This window comes from Cornus florida, unplaced genomic scaffold (assembly GCF_030987335.1).
Source record: "Cornus florida cultivar Cherokee Brave unplaced genomic scaffold, ASM3098733v1 CherokeeBrave_3.0.0_Hap2_Chr01, whole genome shotgun sequence".
Taxonomy (NCBI): domain Eukaryota; kingdom Viridiplantae; phylum Streptophyta; class Magnoliopsida; order Cornales; family Cornaceae; genus Cornus; species Cornus florida.
Genome location: NW_026775571.1, coordinates 77,044,890 through 77,069,431, shown reverse-complemented (window position 1 = coordinate 77,069,431; position 24,542 = coordinate 77,044,890). Strand labels below are relative to the sequence as shown.

Below are 24,542 nucleotides of genomic sequence, written 5' to 3'. Positions count from 1 at the left end.
AAGAAAATAAAATTTATGAAAAGTATTTAGGATATGTTTGGTACGGTGGGTTTGAAGGGAGAGGATAAGATTAGTTATGAGGGAAAGTGAAGGGAAGGGAATGATAATTTTAACCCTCCATTGTGTTTGGTTGGTTAATGAAGGAAAAGATAATAATTATGTTTGGGAAAAGAAAGGAAAGGGAAGGATAATAATAAATTTACTATTATACCCTTATTATATATATATATATATATATATATAGTATACCTGCGCGCATGCACGCACGCACAAAAAAAAAAAAAAAAAGGCAAATCATTTCAACTCCCCAATCTCGCCTCCATCTCCATTATATATATAATAATAATAAAAGGAAAGAAACAAGAAAAGGAAAGAAAAATTTCTTTCTTGAACAAAGGCGATCCAGATCCAGCTGTAGCGACCTTCGTTCTTGAAGGTTCCGATCCAGGGCAAATCATTTCAGCCTCCCCAATCTCGGCCTCCATCTCTATTATCGTTCAAAACCCAAACCCATATATTTCAGTTTATCTTTCTGTCTGCAAGAATCGAAAAATTCAAAACCCGTATCGGTATATCAGACTGTTCAGAAAATCAAAACCCGTATCAGTATATCGGTATATCTTTCAAGTTTCCATCGCCGCTGCTCCAATTCGGGTTCGCCATTGCCGCTGTTCCAATTCAGGTTCGCCGTTGCCCGCCGTCTCTCCATTCTTTCTGCAACTGCTATCTTGTATGTGTATTGATTTTAGGGTAAAATTGGCATCATCAACCATTGCCTTGCCTTTTCCTTTCATTTCCTCCCATTTTTGGGAGGTTAAACAAATCACTGTAGAAGGCTATACATAACCCTCCAAACCCCTCCCTTTCCATCCATTTTACCCAAACACAGTTTTTTAGTCACCCTCCATCACCTTCCCTTTCCTTTCCTCACAGTTTTTTAATCATCCTCCATCACCTTCCCTTTCCTTTCCTCCCATATCCACTCTACCAAACTAAGCCTCAGTGAATTTAGATTGTGGGATACATACAAAATGAGTGAATTAATTAGTGGACAAAAGCCATGTAATAGTGTTTTTGAAAGCATTGATAAGTTTTTGAAAGCATTTCAATTATAAAAAATTTGAAGTAAGATAAAGAAAATAAATATAAATTATGATCTCCAGAATAAAAATAAATAAATGAAATGAAATGAAATGAAAACAGCCGCCAAGAGCTTGACTTCATGGCGCTTACCTGTCTGCAAAATCTTGTCTCCCACGTGGCCTCTGAATTTTACCCTTCCCTCTCATTTATAAACCTCATTTTTCTCTCTCTAGGGTTTAAGTATCTCTCTCATCTCGCTGCTACTGTTTTATCTCTTCCATGGCGTCTATATTCACAAGCCCTAATTTCTCCCCAACCCCCACAACTACCATTTCCCAATTCAATTCCAACAACCCAATTCGCTCACTCTTCCACTTCAAACCCTCAATTCACTGCCAAAAATTCGCCTCATTTGGGGCCGTAATCTGCTCATCCTCTCGCGGTGGTCGCCCCGAATACATCCCCAACCGAATCTCCGACCCCTCCTATGTCCGCATCTTCGACACCACCCTCCGCGACGGCGAGCAGTCGCCGGGCGCCACCATGACCAGCAAGGAGAAGCTCGACGTCGCCCGCCAGCTGGCCAAGCTCCGCGTCGACATCATCGAGGCCGGGTTCCCCGCGGCCTCGAAAGACGACCTCGAGGCCGTGAAAATGATCGCCCAAGAGGTCGGTAATGCTGTTGACGACACCGGTTATGTGCCGGTCATATGCGGTCTTGCGAGGTGTAACAAGAACGACATTGATGCATCGTGGGAGGCCGTGAAGAATGCGAAGCTGCCGAGGATACATACGTTTATTGCGACCAGTGAGATTCATATGAAATATAAGCTGAAGAAGACGAAGGAGGAGGTGATCGAGACGGCAAGGAGTATGGTGAAGTACGCGCGGAGTTTGGGTTGCAATGATGTGGAGTTCAGCCCTGAAGATGCTGGAAGGTTAGACAAAAAACCCTACTTTGATTAGATGAATTGTTTTGGTCTTCCTACTACTTTATACACACACACACACACACACACACACACACATATATATTATTCTTCTAGGAGTGACTGAAATTTTAAGTTATGAGAATTTTGAAAACTGAATTGACTGTCTTGCAACTTGAACACTTAGTTATTAGAATCAAGACCTTCGAATACATGAGCGAAGTGCAATCAATCCAACTAGTGAGGCCACCGGAGGAAGCTTGTCGTGGTAGAGATGCGGCCGGAGTCTACTGCTCCAACTAGTCACCGGAGTCATTAACTCCGGTGAAATCCTCTGCTACTTCTCTTTCTTTTGTTCTTTTCCTCTGTTGGTTTTGTCGGTCTGCTGGTTTGTGGATCTGTTCATGAAAACGCTTGATTGTCAGAAGTTGTCTTATTTGGAGGTTGCTCGTCTCCCTCGTCTGGATCTGAAAGGGGAGGTGGAACGAATCCCTTCTCCTAGGGATCATGTGTTTAGGGTGGATAATCTCAGCACTTCCTCTTGAGAACGTGTTCTTAGGGCCTGCCTTGTTGGAGATTTGACAGAGAGGTGGGGTCTTTGGAGGATATTGAAAGATTGGGCCATGAAGACCTGGTTGATTTCGGGCGGGGTCAGGGTTAATTCTCTGCCGGACGGGCTTTTGCTGTTCCGGTTCCCGTCGGTGTTGGAGGCTCATAAGGTTCTGGACTAGGGTAAGAAATCTTGGGGTGAGACTCAACTTTTCATCGATCTCTAGTACTACAGGGTCGGGTGCTCTGGGTTGAGGTTGAGGTTTAATTGCGGGCGAGTTATTCTGTATGGCCTGCTGTTGCATCTTTGGTGCCAGAAGATCTTTGTCGCCATTGGAGATGTGTGTGGAGGTTTTCGGGATGTGGAGGCTTTCGAGATGAGCGACACGGAAAGGATTGTGCTCACCGTGGCTGACGGCGGTGAGATTCCGACGAGTGTAGTGGAGGATGGTCGGTGGGCTTTCAGAATCTCGTTATCTGAAGAAATTGCTTTGACCATGGTCCTGTTGACTGGGGCAAGTACCGATAAAGGTGATTTAGGACCACCGGCGGCATCAGCTAGTGTTCCCCGTCTGTCTCGTAGGTCTGGGGGTGGAGTTGGATCTAAGCCGGAGTTCCAAAAGGTGGAGGTGCTAAACAGTTGGCGTCAAGGTCAGGGACGGTTGAGTCGTCACGCGCTTAAGGCGAGTGGCAGTGGGAAGGATGCTTCGGTGACACGTGGTTGGAGGAGAAATGACACCCGTTGTGAGTGGAAGACAGCTGTTCCACCACGTGCTGAGTCACGTGATCCTCGGGGTTTTTTGAATTCAGCTTCAGTTGGGCCAGACGTAGGTGGGCCAATCCAGAGTGGGACGCATGACGTGGGCTCGAAAGTGACTGGAAGGGCTTCACTTGAGAGGGGTGGAGTTGGGCCATCTTCTGGGTAGGGGCGGCTCACAAAGCCGTGTTAAGCGGGATGGACGTTTAAAGTTTTCTGGGCCTCTTGTTTCTTCTGGGCCAGTTTAGATTAAGCCAAGAATGGCTAAGGACAGGGCAGTTAAATGGGGCCCAAATAATAGTTTGTCAATTCCTGTTTAAGGTGGGAAGCCCAATCCAACTTCAGAAGTGGCTCACAGTCTTGCCTTTAAAGAACCTCCTCTGGACACGTCACAAAGAAGATCGGCCTCACGTTCTTGTTCGAGGAAAGAAAAGGTGAACCGGGGGAAGGTGAGTTTAAGTATGACGAAGGGGGATGGCGCTTGTCCGAAGACTTTCCGGCATGGATCGTGTTGCCAGAACCGACTCTCGGGTAACAGATTTGATCTCCTTCAGTCCGGGTTTTTGGGTGATGATGAGTATGGTGATTATGAGTCCATGAAAGAGGATGGCCCCTCTTGGAGTTCTTCAAAGCAATCCAACACGAAATGGACCAGAAATGACAAACAGAAGTGGGTTGCCCGTCAGGTTCCTCATTGGTCTCCAGGTATGTCTTTTCCCTCTCATGTTCGGAACTCCTCATCAGTTTCTTTTTCTACTTCTACTCCTTCTTGTGAGTTGTTGAGAAGTAAAGGAGGGGAGGTTCTCGATGGGAGGCAGCAGATGTTGTCACCTATTCTTGAGGTTGACTCGGTGGATGGGCTAAGCTCTACGGTTGGCTCTGATTGTGGCATTGTTGGGCCGTCAGAAAGGGATGGGACGGTTTGTTTGTCTGTTGATAGGGATTTTGACCGGTTATGTGTTGGGATTGCTGAGACTTGTTCAGACTTTTCTTCCTCTTCTCGGTTTAATGATTCATCAGGGGAGGAGATGGGTAGGCCGGCCAAGCCTCTTTTGGGGGGAACGGAAGGGTTGTGTTCATCTTTGAAAGGTGGCTCAGTGACTTATTTGAAGGGCACTGTGCCGGATATGATGACTGTCTGTGTGGGCAAAGATACCCGTATTTCCCTTAGCGACGAATCAGCTTCTCTTTTGGTGAAGGAACTGCAGAAGCACAGATTTTCGCCTGCTGATCAAATTGCTGACTGTAACCCGGACCCTTTCATCCAGGAAGGTGTGTTGGATTATGGTGAGGACTAGAGGTCACATGTTGAGGAGGTAGTGGAGGTGAAAGGAGGTGAGGAAGATGGGAGTGTGATGGTACAGTGCAGCTCTCTTGATATGATTTTGTGGGAGGAGGAGGGTCATGCTAATCTGGGGGTGGTGGATCCCTTGGCTGTTATTCATCCAGAGGAATTGGGCAGCAAGGTGTGTAGGCAGGAAAGGGAGGATACTGGAAAGGAATGGGTCAAGGCTAATATTGGGGTCACTAGTGATCTGTTGGGTGTTTCTTGCAAGGGCAATCGTGATTAGGCCTTAGCAATCCTTCAGGCCACGGCAGAGGGGAGAGCGGGAGAGATGATTCAATTTTCCAGAAGGAGCAGAAAGAAGAAGAACCTTTCTCCGTGGAGAAGGGAAAGGGAACTAAGGAACCTGTGCACTTATGTGAACTATGATAGGTTGATTGGGGGGGAGAAAGAGAGGGGTAGTGGCAAGGGTGGAGGGAGGGGCAAGGGGGTGATGGGGGTATTTGTTTCCTCATGAAGTTACGACTTTTATCTTGGAATTTCTGTGGTCTTAATGATCCGGGCAAGCGAAAGGTGGTGAAGATGGCGGTGAGGAAATGGGGGTTGCATTTGGTGTGTCTTCAAGAAACAAAGATTGCTTCTATGTTTGATCGTGTGGTGAAGAGTTTGTGGGGTAATCGGTTTGTTGAGTGGGAGGCGCTGGACTCTGTTGGGACATTTGGCGGTGTTCTTCTTATGTGGGATAGGAGATGGATGACTAAGGTAGATGTTTGTTGGGGGAGTTTTTCTCTGTCTTGTGCCTTTGTGATGGAGGAGGATGGTTTCACTTGGGGTTTTTCTGGGGTGTATGGGCCAGTCGATGATGATGTGAGGGATGGGTTGTGGGAGGAGTTGAGTGGGGTGAAGGGTAGGTGGTCTCTTCCTTGGTGTGTGGCAGGTGATTTTAATATGGTTAGGTCCTCGGCGGAGAGATCTATAGGTGGTCCGTGGACTCAGGCTATGATGCATTTTTCTGATTTTATTGATGGTCATCAACTTATTGATCTTCCTCTGGAGGGAGCTTCTTTCACTTGGTCCAGTGGAAGGGAAGTTCCAACTTTTTCTCACCTTGATAGATTTTTATTTCCGGTGATTGGGAGGAGAAGTTCCCGGATGTTGTTCAGGCTGTGTTGGCTAGGGTGACGTCGGGCCACATCCCCTTGGTTTTGGACTGTGGAGGTTTGAGTTCTCGTAGCACTCCTTTCAGATTTGAGAACATGTGGCTTAGAGCGTATAATTTTCAGGGATTTGTGCACTCTTGGTGGGAGGAGAACCTAGTGGTGGGTACGTTGAGTTTTATTCTTGCAGGAAAACTTTGAATTCTGAAAAATAATCTCAAAAGGTGGAATAAGGAGGTGTTTGGGAGTTTGGAGTGGAGGAAGAATAGGGCATTAGCTGATATTGCTGAGATTGATAGATTTGAAGGGGAGGGTGTTCTTTCTGAATCTCAACGTAGTAGGAGAGCAGCTTGTCAGACAGAATGTGCGGAGATTGCAGTTTTGGAGGAAATTTCGTGGCGCCAGAAATCTCGGGCCTTGTGGCTCAAAGAGGGAGACCGGAATACCAAGTTCTTCCATAGAACTGCTAATGCTCATAGAAGGATTAATCACATTGGGCGGATGTGTGTGGATGGTACGATCTTGACCACAGAGGAGGAGGTGCGTAGCGTTATTGTTTCTTTCTACCAAAGGCTTTATTCTGAGCCTTTTTTATGGAGGCCACGTCTTGATGGTCTTCACTTTGATTCTATTTTTGCCTTGGAAAGGGATGGGTTGGAGAGTCCTTTTTCGGAGGAGGAGGTGCTGAAGGCGCTTAAGAGTTGTAATGGTGATAAGTCTCCAGGACTAGATGGTTTCACTATGAGATTTTTGTTGGAGAGCTGGGAGGTGGTTCGATACGAGGTTATGGGCATCTTTCATGAGTTTCATTCCACGGGGCGGTTTGAGAAATCGCTGAACGCATCCTTTATTGCCCTTATTCCCAAGAAGGGTGGTGCTTCTAATATCAAGGACTTCAGACCAATTAGTTTGATTGGGTGCATCGATAAGCTCATCGCAAAAGTCCTTGCGTTTAGATTGAGGGGGGTGCTGGATGGTGTTATTTCCGAGTCTCAGAATGCTTTCATTAGGGGTAGATAGATCTTGGATTCCGCCCTTATTGCCAGTGAATGTGTGGATTCTAGACTTTGTAGTGGGGCTCCTGGTGTTCTTTGCAAGCTAGATATCGAGAAAGCCTAAGATCATGTCTGCTGGAATTTCCTGTTCTATCTGTCGGAGAGGATGGGCTTTGGTGAGAGATGGAGGAAATGGATTGTTTCATGTGTTTCCACTGTCAGATTTTCGGTGTTGGTGAATGGGTCTCCTACGGGGTTTTCCGACAGTTCTCGCGGCCTGAGGCAGGGGGACCCTCTCTCCCCTTTCCTGTTTATTATTGTTATGGAGGCTCTTAGTAGGTTGATGAGAAGGGCGGTTGACTTGGGTTTCAAGATTAGCCCGGACTCGATTCAGCAGATGGAGATCTCTCACTTGCTTTTTGCGGATGACACTATTGTTTTTTGCGAGGCAGAGGTGTCCCAGTTGAGGTACTTGAGATGTGTTTTGGTTTGTTTTTAGGCTATCTCTTGGTTGAAAGTCAACGTGGGTAAGAGTGTGCTTGTCCTTATGGGGGAGGTCCAGGAGGTGGACACTCTGGCTGCTGTTTTAGGGTGTGGGACGCAACGCTTCCCTATCTCGTATATGGGTTTGCTGCTGGGGGACTCGGCTAGGAGGGTGGGAAGTTGGGACCCGGTGATTGAGCGGGTTGAGAGAAGATTAGCTGGTTGGAAAAAGCAATATCTCTCTAAGGGAAGTAAAGTACGTTAGTGAAAAGTACTTTGTCAAGCCTCCCAATGTACTTTCTTTCGCTTTTTCGGGCTCCAGCCTCTATTGTTGGAAGACTTGAGATGCTTCAACGTAACTTCCTTTGAGGGGGTCACGGAGAGGAATTTAAGTATCATCTTGTCAAATGGGAGCAGGTTTGCCGGCCTTTTCAGTTGGGAAGGCTTTGGGATTAGGAGATTGGCCCCCTTCAACAGTGCTCTTCTTGGTAAGTGGCTTTGGAGATTTGGCAGTGAAAGACATAGATTATGGAGAAGGGTTGCCTCTTGTGGCTTTGGGGAGGAGAGAGGGGGGTGGTCAGCTAGGCCAGTCAGGTCTTCTATTATTTGTACTCTTTTTTGTTGGGGTTGGGGGAGAGATTTTTCTTCTCTTGAGGATATTGTGGACCTCTTGAGTTCTTTGAGTCATAGACTTTGTTCTTCTTTTTGTTCAGCTTAGGACGCGTTCCCCTTTTGAACACCTTCTAATACATTTTACTTATCAAAAAAAAAAAAAAACTTGAACACTTAGTTATTGTTGGACCTTCATTTTCATGTCCTCTTGGTGATAACATTGTTAATTTCTCTCACCAAAAAGAAGATAAAAGTTATAATAACTTTTTTGGGTCTGCATGACTTGGTGGGACTTGTGAATTTGTATTATAGTGGTCTATATATGTGGCTGATGTGAGGCATAAACTCATGTGGACATTGTTGTAAACATTTATCATGTTGCCTTACTGGAAATTTGTTAGCACTTATCTGTCTTTAGGGGAGGGGAGGGTAGGGGAGGGGGGAATTAGGATCTGTTGGTAATTTCCCTAAAATATTGATTTATGATTTAAAGCATAAACTAATCATTAGTACATGTTCTTTTTAAAAAAAAAAAAAAAAAAAAATTTCAAGGACGTTAAAACTTTCAGAATAATTTGTAAATTACTCGTGAGGTGGAAAATTTTCTAAATCTTTCAAATGGTTGTAAACTAGGTCACATAAAGTGGGAGCAGGAGCGGGAGCGGGAGCGTGAGAGCGACAGAATTTAGTCATAAATAGTGAGAATTGGAGCCAAAGCGCGCTTGGAGCGTGAGAGTGACACCGGTTGAGAAGGATTGTGTGACATATGTTGTAAATGTAAATTTACCAAAACAACGGAACAGGAAAAGGGCTTGATAACGTGAAACCTAAATATAGTCACTTAAGTTTTCTAGAAAATTACTTTTTGGTAGCTGATTTTGTTCATTTCTTTTGTTTCTAAGGTAAATCTTTTTTAGTTGTAACACTTGGAGGTAAAATATATGTGATTATTTTATGAACTTCTTCGTTCCTAATTAATTTAGAAACTGCCTGCAACAATTCCAGTGTCTGTTTTTTTTTTTTTTTTTTTTTTTTTTCTTTCATTTGCTTCTTGTTAACATGAAATTTTCTTTACTTTGGTGTCGATAGATCTGAGAGGGAGTTTCTTTATCAAATTCTAGGGGAAGTAATAAAAGCTGGGGCAACAACTCTCAACATCCCTGATACTGTTGGCATTACTGTGCCTCATGAATTTGGACAATTAATTGCGGATATAATATCCAACACCCCTGGAATTGAAAATGTGATCATCTCAACGCATTGCCAGAATGATCTTGGTCTCTCTACTGCGAACACATTAGCGGTATGCAGTTGCATAATCACATCCTTGTATTTACATTTGGTGGCAGGTTGCCAAAACCGAGTTGCACTCATATCTTAGCTCATCTGAATTCAGGGGGCATGCGCAGGCGCAAGACAATTAGAAGTAACAGTCAATGGAATTGGTGAAAGAGCTGGCAACGCTTCCTTGGAAGAGGTGCATGTTGGTCTTATAAATAGCAAATGGATTGTGTATATGTTTGATGCAAAATTTGAGTAAAAAACATAATATGCTCACTTCTATTGCTTGAGTGTGGTCATATTCCAATGTCAAATTTTCTATATATCATGAAATCCATTTTGATGTCAACCATGTGGTTTGGACTTCTATTGCTCTAAGGTGCTACTTTAAGAGGGGTTTTATTTTAGCTAAGCCCTATGCATATTTGTTCAATTGCAATCTTGTCATGAAATTGCATTTTTAGTTTCAATAATAGGCTTTTGAGCCTTTGGTTGATGATTATGCAAGATTTTTTGTTTTCCTAGTTGCTTTTCATTTCCTACCAGGTTTACTCAAGATTCATTCCCAACCATTGATGGTATACGTATGCGCAATTCTTCTTTTTTTGTAATGGAGGGTGTCCCCATTAGGACCGAAAATATTCCCTTTGGATTCCTGCAATTGTTGTAGTAGATAAGAATATTCCTCCTCATTATCCATCATTCATTCCTGGCTGTAGATTTGGTTCTAGAGATTTAATATGTAGTCTTGTGTTTTTTGTGCTCAATATGTCTGGTCTTGTATGTATGTTACATGTGCTCACATGCATGTACCAGGCGTGTTTTGTATCTAGTTAACCAATCCATGTAATGCCCAAACCTTTTGGAACAGAGACATAAGTATTTTGATATTTGTTTTATACCTTTGGCAAAAGAGAACAGTCACATAGCTAGCTGTTGATCTTTGAACAAGGGTGGGTCCAATGTAAGATTGAAACCACTTAGAAATTTCTTGAAATTTCTTAATATGCACGTGACAACTTTGCAGTGTGTCTCTAATATTTGAAATTTTTTAGGTGGTGGATCTTTGTTGTACACTATAAAGTGGTTTACGCACCTTCCTATACTTAATTGTCTCTCCTGTGCCACCTCATGTTTATTAAGAAGCCTAATCTGAAACATAAATATTTTTTTAAAAATAACAAAAGAGTTCATATTATGTGATTTTTAGTAACGGTTTTTGGACAGTATTACTGATGAATTTTGCTACATAAATCAACTAGGGAAAAAAAAATTCAACATAAATCACGAATGCTATCTTCTAAGTTTTAATTTAAGGTTCTTGAGTTGAGTCCCTTTGAGGTTCTTGTTCCCTTTGTGCCTTGGATCTTGTTTAAAAATCTTTTAGACATTTAAGTTTCTGTTGATTTATATGGTGCTTCCTTTTCTTTCTTATTTAGGTTGTAATGACACTGAAATGTCGCGGACAGGAAGTACTAAAAGGTCTTCATACCGGGATCAATATAAAACACATTGTTATGGCAAGCAAGATGGTATTCTTTCTGAGATCTATTTGCAACATATTGAAGTTGTTTTCATCTTGTTTCAATTTGATATACTTGCGTTTTCTTAATTAACATTTTGTCTATCTAGGTAGAAGAGTACACTGGGTTGCATGTTCAGCCACACAAGGCTATTGTTGGAGAAAATGCTTTTGCTCATGAAAGCGGAATCCATCAGGTTGGTATTAGCATAGCTACAAGTATTATGTTTGAACCTATAAGTTCAGTTTTGCTGGCTGTAACTTCTTGTGACTTTGTTGCCAACGATGCTTCACATTTCAACTTATGAATTTTGATTGTTGTTGTCTTATGGTCTTGTAAGGAGGATTGCTTTGGCACATTCTTGCCATACAAATTCATTTAGTGCTTTGGAAGTATTGTTTTATCTAATTTTTTTCAACAATAAGAATCAAACCTTTTACGACACCCTCCCCTTAAAATGTCATGCAAGCATTAAACCACTGACCTACAATGCCTGTTAAAATATAGTTGATTATTCTTGCACTGTTTGTACTTCTGTTTACCTAAGGAGGTATCAGGTGTGATGTTCCCTTGTGTTATATAATTTATATCTTGTTTCGTATCAATAAAAATGGGCAAAGAGAAGAACCTTTTCTATTGGACATGTTTACAATTATCTACCAACCATCATGATTGATGGTGATGATTGGAAAAATATTATAGAATTGTACAAAGAGAGCCACTAAAATTTCCTTAAATCTTTTCTGAAAAAGAACCTATATTTAAAGAAAGAAAAAGAAAAAAAAAAAAAAAAGGTACAAAGGTATGGGGTGCCTTTATGACGGAAGAGGAAGGTAAATTAAAAAGAAGGCCAGGTACACTCTTAAATCATTAGGTCAAGACAGATATATTATATAAGGAGCCTGAATGAGCTCGAGCTGTTCATTTCCTCTTCAAGGGCTCCATAAGGCTGTATAAGTTTGTCGAGAAAACAAAACCATGCAAAGTTATTTTCATTAATAACACCTCATTAGAAAAAATTAGATTAATAAAACCTAATTAATCAATGGTTGTCATGATTAATATGTCCTGGTCGTGCCATAGGTGCATCAAGGTGCAGCTGTGGCGCCTAGTCTAGTGCAAGTCCAGGCGAGGTGAGTTCAATCGTGCACCTATTGGCTAGGCGCGAGGCGCCTTTGAGACATGCCTGATTGAACCCATCTATTTTTTTTCTTTACTTGTTTAGTGCTTCGTTTGGTAGGAAGGAAAAATTTGGATGGAAGAGAGAGAAGAAAGGATAGATGAGACATCCCTAGAGAAGAGATTGTGTCCTCCTCTCTTTTTGTTTGGTTAAATGGTGGATAAAAAAGAAGCTGACAACTTACTCTGTTCGTTACGAGAGATGGGAAGAGAGAGTTTTAAATTGTTTTTACCATTATTCCCATCACTATCTATATAGTATTGTATTTTAAAACTTTGATAATAGCCCCACTTGTCTTCCCCCCTCTCTTCCACCCATATTTGGAGGGATGAAATTTGCAAAGGAGGAAGGATGACTCATCATCCTATTATCCTTTCTCTCCTTGTCTCCTCTCTACCGAATGAAGGAAGTTTGTTCATTCCTTCCTATCTTCCCTCCACCCCTCTTCCTTCCTTCCTACCGAACGAAGCACAAGTGTGGTTGGTGCACATAATTTACAGTGGACTCTACCAAATATTATAGAGGTCTTTAGTAACTTAACCAATTACTTTACTAAAGATTTAGGGTGTTATAATTTCCGGGGGGGAAAAAAAGATTTAGGGTGTGATTGCAGAGATTGGATCATTGGAACTTCTCTCATCTTTGGCGTGCAATGGAAATGATTGGGACTTCTCTTATCTGTGGCAGCTGCTTCTCTCCAGTAAGCTCTCTCTCTCTCCCTCTATCTATCCTCCTCCTTCTCAGTCAGTCTGTGATTTATGGCTTTTTTTCCCTCCCCCCCTTCTCTCTCTCTCTCTCTCTCTCTCTCTCTCTCTTCTTCTTCTTCTTCTTCTTCTTCTTCTTCTACTACTACTCTACTTCTTCAGCAGCTTCTTTTTCCTAGCTCTCCTCTGTTTTTTGTTCCTCTCTCTTCCTCCTCCTCCTTGTCTTCTTCTTCCCCCATTGGCAGTTTCTATTTTCTCAGTTCTGCTCCCCATTTTTATTCCCTCCCTTTGGCAGCTTCTTTCTTCTTCTTTTTCTCTGCTTCTCTGTTTTTGTTTTATTTGCTGCTCTCTTTTTTTTTCAAATGATCCTGAGTGAACACATTACTAACTTGAGCTTGAGTTTGTCATGCCTTTTTACTGTTAATATAAGGTTGGAGAAGTTTGCTAAAAAAAAGGAAAAATTCATGCAGAGTTGTTTGCATTAACACCTCACTAGTTAATGGCTGTTGTCATTAATGTATCTTCTTACTCAATTATATTGCGGCTCAGAGTATCCTTCAATCATTATTCTATATCTTTCTTCACTGTGAGCTTTGTGCTTCCAGTTTTGCCTTTTGTCGATCTGTTTCCAATGTGTACAATTTTTTGTTAATTATGTATTACGATTCGTTATCCCCTCCAGAACCTTTAAGTTGGATAACTGAGATATATTTGGAAACCCTCCTAGAAGACCACTAATGAAAAGGCTGCTTGACATTTTTCTCTCCATAATTGTTAAGATGCATATCTTCTCTTCTGTGTTTTGCTCAGATTCTTCCTAATTTCAACTTTGTCTGTCAATGATTTCTTGATTTTAATGTGTTCATTTGTATATATACACATTCAAGTTATCTTACCAGTTAGAGTGAGCATGTGGTTTTGTCTTGGTCCCTTTTCAAAAGCTATGTATTCAAGTTCTCATTTAATCGAATTAAACTTCTAACATCAACAAAAAATAAAATATTTTCCCGACTACTTCATCGTCATATTGGTCCTGACAAAGTCTTGCAGTGGCTGTCAAGCTACCCAATGCAACCCTCCTCCTTTCTCATGAATTGGAGTTGCGTTGAGATAAGGCACTAAACATGACGCAGGTGTAGTTGATCTTCTACTTATCAAAAAAAAAAAAAAGGTGTAGTTGATCTTCATATAACTGATTTAGTATGCTCTCTATTTTGTAGGATGGAATGCTTAAACATAAACAAACATATGAGATCATCTCTCCTGAAGATATTGGGCTTTATCGATCTAATGAATCTGGTATTGTCCTTGGAAAACTTAGGTATGTTAGCTTAATTACTGATTGGTATTGTTCTTCCAACTTGTCTCCTTTATAGATTGTTTGCTTGTCGATTTGTATTTAGATTGTTTTGAATATCTATTTATTTATTTATTTATTGAGAAATTGGCACAAGAATTTGCATGTATTCTGAAACACCATTTATCAGCCTTCAACTTGTAATTTTGCATAAAATGAAGTGTGATTTGATTTTGAATGTGGGATTTGAGAGTTTATTTAACTGCTGAGGTTTTGCCGGAGATATGCACTTGCAGCACTACACTAGTATACTAAGACCTCTCGTGAAATCTAAGTGCCTGTTTGGTGGTTTTTTCCTTCTTTTTTTCCCCTTGTTGGTTTTCGTTGTTAGAGTTTCAGGAGACAATAAAAAAACACATTTTGACCCTTTTTTGGCCTCTTTTTCTCTCAAAAATTGTAGCTAATGGATCATACAAATATTGGTAAAATTTAGCCCAGAACTAAAAACACACAGATAGGTGTTTTCACTACCTCAGTGAACCACTAAGCTACTATAGTTTTTTTTGCTTCAGTTTTGTAGTATATTGTATATTATATATAATTTGTCATGTAACTATATATATGTATAGGTACATGCCTATATAATACATTGCCACAGTTGACTATTCAAATTTGTAAGAGATTGTCAAAATCGCATGTTTCTCCTGCTCTAACTTCTATTCTTGCTCTATGCTTCAGTATCTTAGGGCTGTTGGATATGGGTTTGAACCTCCTAAAAGAAGAATAATGATACAAGTTGTGAAACCCTAACCATCCACTCTTCCCATTTGATGTCATCCTTTCCTTGATTGGATCATTTTCTCTAGCTGCTGAAGTTCTTATACCTTTATTTTTTGGGACAAAATGGATTTGGCTTCAGATGTGCTTCTTGACAACTTGTATATATTTCTGAAGGGATGACAAATTAAGTGTAACATTTGGGGTGCCTTTTGATCACTAGACTTATGATAGGGAGTGCATTTTCCTTTGGACCAGTAGACTTTAGAATAGAAAAGTATTTGTCAGTTCATTTCAGGCCCATTCGACTCCTCTTTATACATTGAGATTCTTGTAGCTCTTGTTCTCATGTGTTTAAATGTTAGTGGAACTTCCCCATATAATGTTACAACACTGCTCGATGACTTCCTTGGACTCATCTAGTCCAAGTCAATTTTGTTTGTTGCTCCAATTAAATGTAATTTTTTCTAATACCTTCTGATTGGCAGAACTATTGATTGAGAGTGCTTAAGCCAGTTTCTTGCTGGGCCTTGAGGCCCTTGATAATTTCCTTTCTAGTGGGATTCATCTGAATTCTAAATTCAAGTTCTGGAATTTCTACTTCTTCCCGTGTGGGTAAAGAAAAGGAAAATGATAGAGAAAGGGAAAGGGAAGCTTTCGCCGTGAATTGACTCAGAAATTTAGAGCAATGAAAGGAGATGAAGTGAAGAGTGAGGATCACATCCATTATCAGTACCAGACAAGAGTCAGAGAGCTCAGAACTATGCTTCCATACCGCCTAAGTCTCACTACTTTTCTTCCTTATCCATTCTTCTATTTGTAGACCCCTCCTTGCTCATCAGGTTGTTACGCCCTTCACATGCAGCAATACTCCCGAGCTCCACATATCCTCTAGCACATGATAATGGGTTGTTAGAGAAACAACAAATAATGTTTCATTGGACCATGTCACTCAGGCATCAAGAATTGGCCCTTAGCCCATATACGCTGTTTTACCTATAATTTGCACCCCATAGCCGTTGCTCGGTTCATTTGGCCATGTCACTCAGGCATCAAGAATTGACTCTTAGTCCATATATGTTGTTTGCATATAAGTTGTATTCATCCATTGTATATTAATGTCCAAGTTTTGTAAACCAATTCCTGGTCTAACACCCTGTTAATTTTGCAGCTCTGTGTTGAGCAACCCTTCCTAATTAATTTAGAGAAGTTTAATTGCTCCTTTGGAAAATTCATCAACTAGGAAGCAGTCGCTTATAATGGGATTTTTAAAGAAATGAATTCAGAAAGGCAATATTGCAGTGCCTTTTGAACTCATAGATCTTAAAGAGGCTAATAGAATTTAAGAACTGTGGAATTATTATCCTGTGGCTGTCAAGAGAATCAAATGTAGGCCCAGACTCTTCTGGATGACTTTCTTAAAGAATTTACACCCTGATAATTTTGCCGCTCTTTGTGTTGAGCAACCCTTCCTAATTAATTTAGAGAAGTTTAATTGATCCTTTGGAAAATTCATCAACTAGGAAGCAGTCGCTTGTAATGGGATTTTTAAAGAAAGGAATTCAGAGAGGCAATATTGCAGGGCTATTTGAACATATAGATCTTAAAGAGGCTGATAGATTTTAAGAACTATGGAATTATTTTGCTGAGTCTGTCAAGAGAATCAAATGTAGGCCCAGACTCTTCTGGATGACTTTCTTAAAGAATTTATGTCTTCTTTATGTTTTCTCCTTTTTTTATTTTGTAGATAGTTTGTTTTATTTTATTGGATTTAGTTCTTTCCTGTCTAATTTTTCACCCTTTCCCTTTGGCACTTGTTTGTGCTCAAAAGTCAATTGTTCATCTTACTGTCTACCCTCTTTCTTTGTTAAATGTCGTTTGTGGTAAAAATCAATGCATTTTTGCAGAGAACGAAGAAGTATTTATTTGTGTGCGTATCCTATATGTATTTTACTATTTTATCACTTTGGCATTAATTTTGTGAACTCAAATTATACCTGACATTGTGGGCTAAGTTTCTCATATGTGCTGAAATTAAAGAATTTTTTTGGCAGGATTCAAGCCAATTCTCAATTTAATAAAATAAAAGAAAAAGGGAAAATAATATACCAAATGCTCTGTTTCGGTCAAACCATTTAGTGTGAAGAAAATGATGACTAAATGTGAGAAGGGAATATGAAGTTGATAATTTTAGTTTTTAGTGAACTGAGTATCTACTGCTGGTTTTCTATGTTTTTGGACTTAGGTACTTGTATTGGGTAGGAGTATGTGCAAGCTCAGAAATATTCCTCTTTTACGGTGTATGTGGGCAAGAGAATTGTTGTTTGATTCCGTGATCTTCCAAATACCAAAGGAATGTTTGATCAACAAATCCTCCTCTCCCATCTTCTAAATGTTAGATGACTCAGACCTCCCTTAAATCCTAAATCTTCGGATACGTGGACTCAGATTGAAATGCGCCCAAAACTTGGATATGGATATGTGGATTGTGGATGTGTAGTACACAAAAAATATATTATGTTACATAAAAGTATAACCCACGAGGCTATTATTATTTCATAATGTACTCAATCACGAAAATTAAAAGAGAGTGAGAGAGAGAACCCTTCCTTGCTATCATATTTGAGGTTTTCTTGTTCTTCCATCATCAGATTAGAGCCAGCTGTCCGGTTTCGGTTTGTGTGCCGGACACATATTTCATACCCATTATACCCATGTCGTGTCATGTTGATACAGGTACGTTAGGGGGAATAGGAGAGTCCCGGTACATAGCTGGTTGTTAACAAATATTCCATGTATATGTCTGAAGTGGTGTTCATTGTCATCCCCATTTTTAGAGGGCAGTAATAGAAGTGGTTGTCGTCAAATTGGATTTGAGTAATTATCACATATTAACTTATTCATATGGGAACTTCTGTACAATTTCCGACGTTTTTGTCTATTGGATTCTGTCTTTCTTCCCTATCTTTCTCGCACATTTAAACACACATGATTTGCTTAAGGTAGGCTCTTGGATTTTGGCCACTCATTTTGCAGGGTTCATGTGTAATGCTGCACGGTTGAATCTTGAATAAGCATTATCCTATGCCAAACCACTTGCTTGACATATTTTTGTTATTGAACTCTAAGTAAATCTGACACGGACAGGATTCACTGATACAATATGATTCGGATATGCTAACTCATTGAATCCTGAAAAGGTAGGATCTTGAAACGGCGTAGATACGACAATATAAATATTTAATACTAATATGCATGTATTGGGGTCACCTTTTTGGCTTGTTTGGCGTTCAGTGGGTCATGCCTCAGTCTTCGAGAGGCTTGATTGATGCTTGGAGAGGGTGCCTTGTGGGATCCCACAATCACAATTATTGGAGGGTGGCGCCCTTATGCATTTGGTGGTGTTTATGGAAGGAGTGGAATAGAAGATCCTTTGATGGAGAGGAATCTTCTATTGGGGCAATAAAATCTCTTATTGTTAGCTCTCTTTTTTCCTGGGTTATGGGGAGAAATTGTAAGTCTATAGAGGAAATAGTTGATTTTTTGGGTTCTTTTGGTCCCTAGGATCCCTCTTGGCCTTTGGCCTTTGTGTAGCTTTCGGGATGCATCCCCCTTTTGAACGTTTTTTAGTACATTTTTACTTATCAAAAAAATATATGTATAACATAACTATTGAAATTTGATTAATTTCAAATCTATAAACTCAGAACTACATAACCTAGGAGAAGAAACATGGCAAATATCATAAAGATTTTTAGTTGAAAATACTATCACGTCTCCTAAAATAATTTTTGTCATTATATATATGTTTAATTTTCTTATAGAAAGAGGGGTTTGACATTTTTGGAGTGTGTTCATCTTGTTTTCGTAACTGTTGGATGCGGCTCCTTTTAAGATTTGTTTGTGCTTTATAAAATAGGTGATGTTAATGTTTCTGTAGGGTGTAAGCCAAGTGCCTGAAATATGGAAATTTGACACTCTATTGTGTAGACCAAGTGCCTGAAATCTAAAATTTATTTTTGAAGAATGAAAATATACATGAGGTATAGGACATGTGTCTAGGAGTGTCCACAGAGTGTTGGTTATTGAAAATTTTCTGTGCTCCTCAATGTACTGAAATGCAATGATGTGATTATTATCTGGATATTTTCTATGGTCTTACGATGTTTGCTTTGGTGCATCAACTCTGTCTACACACACACACACTCAGAGAGCTCTTCCATGGAGAACATTATAACCTTTTTTTTTTTCATGAAAATTTTAATACAGTGGACGTCATGCTCTGAAAGCTCGACTTTTGGAGGTAGAGTGTACCTTTCATGTTGTCTGTAGAGAATTGATTAGCTTGATATATATATATATATATATTTGGCTTCATGCATTTATACTCTTTGACTACCTTTTCAGCTTGGTTATGACATTGATGGTAAGGAACTTGATGATCTCTTTTGGCGTTTCAAAGCTGTAGCTGAGAAGAAAAAGGTAAAAAGAGATTTTTCTGTGTTACTTTCACATGTCTGAATTCAGTTGTGGTTATTATTAATTGCAGAGGTAAGTGCATAATTTGATCCATTTGAACATTAGTTTTATTTGTCATTGAGTACATAAGACAAATTTATTAATAGGGGGAACAAGGAAGTCAGAACGTTGACCATATATTTTTATCTTTCATAAATCATGTGCACCATCTTTGCACAGGAGATAGTGGAGAAGAAAAGAGATAGACAAAGTTGTAATTCAGCTCGTCAACTAGTCTATGTGATTGTAAATTTGTAATATTGAGTATCCAAGTACTGTAGTTTGATTTGTTTTAAGATGCAGTTGGCTGAAAATTGTCTTTTCTTAAAGCGCTGTGTGCTATTTGAATTAGTCAGAACTTGTAGTATGAACAGAAGTGTTAATTGTTGGTGTAGTTGGCATTTGATGTTCACTCCAGTGGGCGTACCTTTACCCAGTAAATTAAGTTTTGTTGTACTTGAATTTAAATATTTTTAAACTTTATTTATCCAAAACTCATGTTTAAGCTTATTTGATCACCAGAAAAAAAATATCAATGTCAAAAGTTCAAAACTAAAGGTCATAAACATTGAATTGATAATGGAAATTGGATAGGCTGGAAATAGCTGAACTAATGAGAATGACCCTGAAGTGGGGCCAGATTGAGTGAATCATGTAGAACTATGGGGAAACAGACCATTGGCTGCATTTTATTTTAATCCTTATATATTGTTTGCATCTTCTTCTTCAGGATCCTTCTTATTAGTTCAGCTCAGATCCAATTTTTTTAACAATAAACTGCTTCAAGTGAGCACACACCATTTATCCCTATTGAGAATTGTATGTCGTATTATCAAAAAAAGAATTGTATGGCAGATATTTGGATATATGACTTCTTTGTCACAATATTTTAACCCCTTCTGTGGACATATAAGAGAATGTCGAATTTTATTTAGAGATTAGCAGAACTACAAGATTGTTTTGCATTTTTGCAAACAAACTTTATCTTTAGTTTTTAGTATCACTATTGTTTCACTGTCACACTGTGTATGGTTCCTGTTCATGAAAGCACGCTCAAACATACATAAAGATATATATGATATAGTTTTTTTTTCGTGCACATGACAAACTGATGGATATTGACCCCTTAATGCATATGTTTGGGGAAAAAAGGAAGGGAAAAACCTTATACGGTCCCTACCAGTGAGCATTTCTTTTCCTTTTTAGTGAACCAACAAGGTTTGAGGTTTGACCTTGGTTTGGTATGCAGATAGAAAATTTTCTGCAACAGGATTGTTCTATTATTTTAATTGGTTATGGAGTTTAGTAACTTTATATTTGTAATATAAGTTCTTTCTGCCTTTGGAACTAGTTAATCTGTTTTATTCACGAAATCTTTTAATTACTAAGGTTATATTTGGGGTTGATGTGCTTCTTTTATAGACGAATCCTGTAGAGATAGTTTGACATAATTGTTTAATGAGATCTATCTGCAGATCTTTTAAACTGATAATGACAGGAGTTCATAGTTTCATGGTGATATAACCAGAAAGTGTGAAAGAGATTCTAAGGTTCATCTTCTCTTTTTTCTCCCCTTCCTTCTCCATCTTTAGTTTCACCGTCAAGATGCATATTTAAGAACTATAAATGGTCTTGAACCTTTGACTCAATGACCCTTCTCCTAATTTTACAACATTCTTTCTAGAGCCTTAATTTCTTTTGCTGTCCAAAAAGTCCAATTAGCATTGTTCTTTGTTTTCAGACCAAGAAAAACATTAAATTTCAACGAGTTTGACCCTTATTCTGTCCCTAAACCTTAATCTTATCTTCTCAATCAAGAACCTCAGAAATCAAAACCCTAGCCTAATAATACTTTATTTTAGGCATCTGTAGTGTGTGTTTCATCCTACATTGTCACACAACACACTTAGCTGTCCATGTTCTCAGAATATCAGGTTGTGGTGAGTTGCTATGTCCAAGTCCCAATGTCCCTGTAATCATGATCTTGTTGCCATCTTGACATTTCGTCATTTTTCTTTGGGCAATGTCCTCTTTGATAACACCTTATAAATTGTGTTAAAGATTAACGAAAAGGGTATTCTTATGAACTTTCCTCAAGTTGCTTGGGTTTCTTCTCTGTCCTGTATAGTATGTCAAGCTTAAAACAGCATTCATTATCTAGTAACATGAATGTCTGGAATTTGTTTCATATAGACATTGCCAAATTTTTTTATGCCTCCTAAGCTCCAACTACTAGTTGTTTGTGGAAATATGATTTAATGGTGAAAGTAAGCTGCATTTTTGCATGCATTTAGATTTTGTGTTCAAGTTCCACTAACTATTTTCTTTGTTGTTTTGCTAGAGTATTACTGATGATGATATAATAGCACTAGTGTCAGATGTAGTTTTCCAGCCACAAGTTGTTTGGAAGCTTGGAGATGTGCAGGTTAATATAGACCCCCTTTCATGTTTCAACATGGTTGTTCATTATTCAGTTTAATCCTTTGTTTTTTAAATAACAATTCAACCAATTGAAGGGGAACTAAAACACAGGTTACATGCGGAACTCTTGGTCTTTCCACTGCAACTGTTAGACTCATTGATGCTGATGGGCAAGAGCATGTTGAATGTTCGACTGGAACAGGGCCAGTTGATTCAGCTTATAAGGCTGTTGATCTCATTGTGAAGGTTTGAAACTGAAAATTTGCAATAATTTTTCTCCACAGTATTCTACTGGGATTAAATAATAATAATAAATGATGCAAGAAAAAGGAATGCATGAACCAACCAAAGAGTAGATACTGGTCAATCTAGAGATACAAGAGGGAGCTCAAGAAGCTGTATAGTTAACTTTGAGAAGTGAGGAGGCAGGGCATTTTTGAAGGTGGTTGGTTAATGATCGAGTATCTTAAGGTGCTGAGTAGTTATAATTAACATAGGAGTTGTTAGTTTCACGTATAATCTTGATATTTTGTTGGGTACATTAGGCTGGTTAAGTAGTAGTTTTCCTTGTCAAAACTCACCTCCTATTCTTTAGCTTTTGCTTTTTATCATTAGTGGTTTGGTTCACGTGTATACTACATGTGAACTTGGTTGTGCCCCTTGTCACACTTAATGGATTGCTTTTACATTTGAAAGAATTGGTATCTTGTGTGTTTAAATACTAGATCATCAAATAATTTATTGATGCTTGAAGCAAATCAGGCATATGGAAACCAAGATGACATGTTGTATTATGCTGCCAACATGGTAATTGCCTACCTTGATCCTATGTGTTCCCATAGCATTTGTTGGACGAATGCTGTTAAAACACTTTTAGCAATTTAGAGTCCATTGCCATAAATCTTGATCCAACTTGTGAAAAATCTTTGATTTCCCTATAAACTCTTATTTCTTCTTGTAAAAAAGTTTTAAAGTCCGAGTGTATTATATATTTATTTATGAAGCCATCTACAGAATGAAACCCATGTTTTTTGTGCTATGATCCCTTCTTTTGCCAATGGACATTTTTCCCTATTACAAACATCCATCTTTTGCTTTAGTATGACAGATTCAGTGTGACGAACTATTCTCTCTCTATATATGCAGGCACCTGTGACCCTTCTTGAGTACTCACTGAATGCAGTCACGGAAGGCATTGATGCAATAGCCACAACTCGAGTTTTAATTCGTGGGGAAAATAATCACACTTCGACTAATGCTTCGACTGGAGAGACTTTCCATCGTACATTTAGGTTTGACCTACGCTTGTTTCCACATTTTTTTTTTCCTAAAGTGCTCCTCTGTATCTTGAGTCAGAATGCCACATGCTTAATCATATCTTATACTTCAGCCTATTTTTTTTATGTTATTCAAAATTACAAAGTTAAAATCATGTGATTTTCATGCTTTGGTGCCAGTGGAACTGGAGCAGGAATGGATATTGTCGTGTCCAGTGTCCGAGCCTACATAAATGCGTTGAACAAGATGTTAGGTTTCAAGAATCAACCTGCATTGAAGAAGCAAGCAGGAAATTCTCAGGTATCTGCATAAAAGAGGAAGGAAATCAAATAGTTTTCGATCAATCAAGTTCGTGGCTTCTAGGGCTTCCTTGTTTACCAGGAGGTGGGGGGAATCGTCACTTTCGCGTTATCCACTGAAAGCATTTTCCTTTCTTCCATTCTTTTCAATTCAATTACTGGGCTTGTTATCTACAATTCGTATTAAATTGTAGATTAGACTTATTTATTTACTAAAATCTGTCAGAATGTATGGTATATGATTGTGAATCTTTTTTATATTTTGTCAAGAACCGTGTTAGCCTTAAATAAACAGTTATTGTTAGACTAGAAGATAAATAATATCTGATTGAAAGTTTCTTGGTTGCTGAGTTTGTGAATTTATTATCATCCCATTAAAAATGAAATGTTGCTACACAAACCTCCCTTTTTAACAGTCAATAACGGAATTTGCTGAGGTCATGTACTGAATAAATTAAATTTCTCATATTACCCTTAATGCAACTCGCTTGAACATGAAAGGGTTGTCATCCAAGTAACAGAAGACATTTTGTTGTCCGAAAACTTAAGATCAAACCATACAAAATGTCTCCTACATGCTTTACTCTCACAAGCGGCACCTCTCAAGCTTTCTGTAAACCAGAAATAAAATAAAATAAATCAAACTAAAACCCAATAGATGCTACAATGAAATGCTAAGAACTCCCGAGTTACAAGATTTTTTTAGAAGATTTAAATGTTTTATTTTTTTGTTTAGTAGATAAAATGAGTGATAAATATGCGAAAAAATTCAAAAGCAAGCCTGGAGCCTATAACCGGAGAAGCATAAAATAGAACAAAGTGCAGCTTTTCTGTGTGTGTGTGTGTGTGTGTGTGAAAGTGAGATTAGCCCTCCATTCAGCGGTCTAGAAAAGAGGGGACTAGTACTTGAAAAAAACAAAGAATTCAATAAAAGGCAAAAAGCAGAAGAAATAGAAACTAGAAAAGGCATAAAAAAAAAATGATGAGAAAATTAAGCGCCACAAAACCAACACAAAAGTCTGATCTACCCTACCTTATTGTGCTAACACAAACAGTCTGTAACACATTGTTTTAACAAGCTATAACTCGCATTCAATTGCTACACCTGATCTTCGAAACTCCCTTGCCTCAACAAATTCATGATGAAGAAATACAACCCTCTCCACCGTGACTCAACGTTCCCCTCGACCTTGGTTGAAACACACACACACACATATTATTTTCTCCTGTACAGGTTTCTTTTTAATTTTTGTTAGGCTTTTGAGCCTTCTTAGCCTCAGAGGTCGGACTTGGGCAGGCCTACCTTGAGTTGTGCCCAAATATTTGAGACACAAATAAACTTGATCGACAGAATTGGAAATGGGTGTAACATCACTGGTACATTAAAACATTTGATTTATAATTATAATAAAGT

At 39.1% G+C, this 24,542-nt stretch overlaps 1 protein-coding gene across 1 annotated transcript; it reads left to right on the top strand.

The window, feature by feature from the left end:
- Positions 1 to 1,263: 1,263 nt before the first annotated feature.
- On the top strand, positions 1,264 to 23,478 carry LOC132301944 (2-isopropylmalate synthase A-like). Its single transcript, XM_059799037.1, has 12 exons — positions 1,264 to 2,021; positions 8,940 to 9,153; positions 9,247 to 9,327; positions 10,571 to 10,663; positions 10,764 to 10,850; positions 13,759 to 13,859; positions 18,882 to 18,915; positions 19,020 to 19,094; positions 21,472 to 21,555; positions 21,663 to 21,797; positions 22,698 to 22,843; positions 23,009 to 23,478. Exons 1-12 carry the CDS (start codon positions 1,363 to 1,365, stop codon positions 23,139 to 23,141), a joined length of 1,842 nt encoding a protein of 613 aa, XP_059655020.1. The 5' UTR covers positions 1,264 to 1,362; the 3' UTR covers positions 23,142 to 23,478.
- The last annotated feature ends 1,064 nt before the right edge of the window (positions 23,479 to 24,542 follow it).

Excerpts from the sequence above, each read along its gene's own strand:
- LOC132301944 (XM_059799037.1), top strand. The coding sequence starts at position 1,363 with ATGGCGTCTATATTCACAAGCCCTAATTTCTCCCCAACCCCCACAACT. Across the intron at positions 10,664-10,763 it reads TTGTTATGGCAAGCAAGATG|GTAGAAGAGTACACTGGGTT; the intron begins GTATTCTTTCTG and ends TTGTCTATCTAG. Across the intron at positions 21,556-21,662 it reads GGAAGCTTGGAGATGTGCAG|GTTACATGCGGAACTCTTGG; the intron begins GTTAATATAGAC and ends ACTAAAACACAG.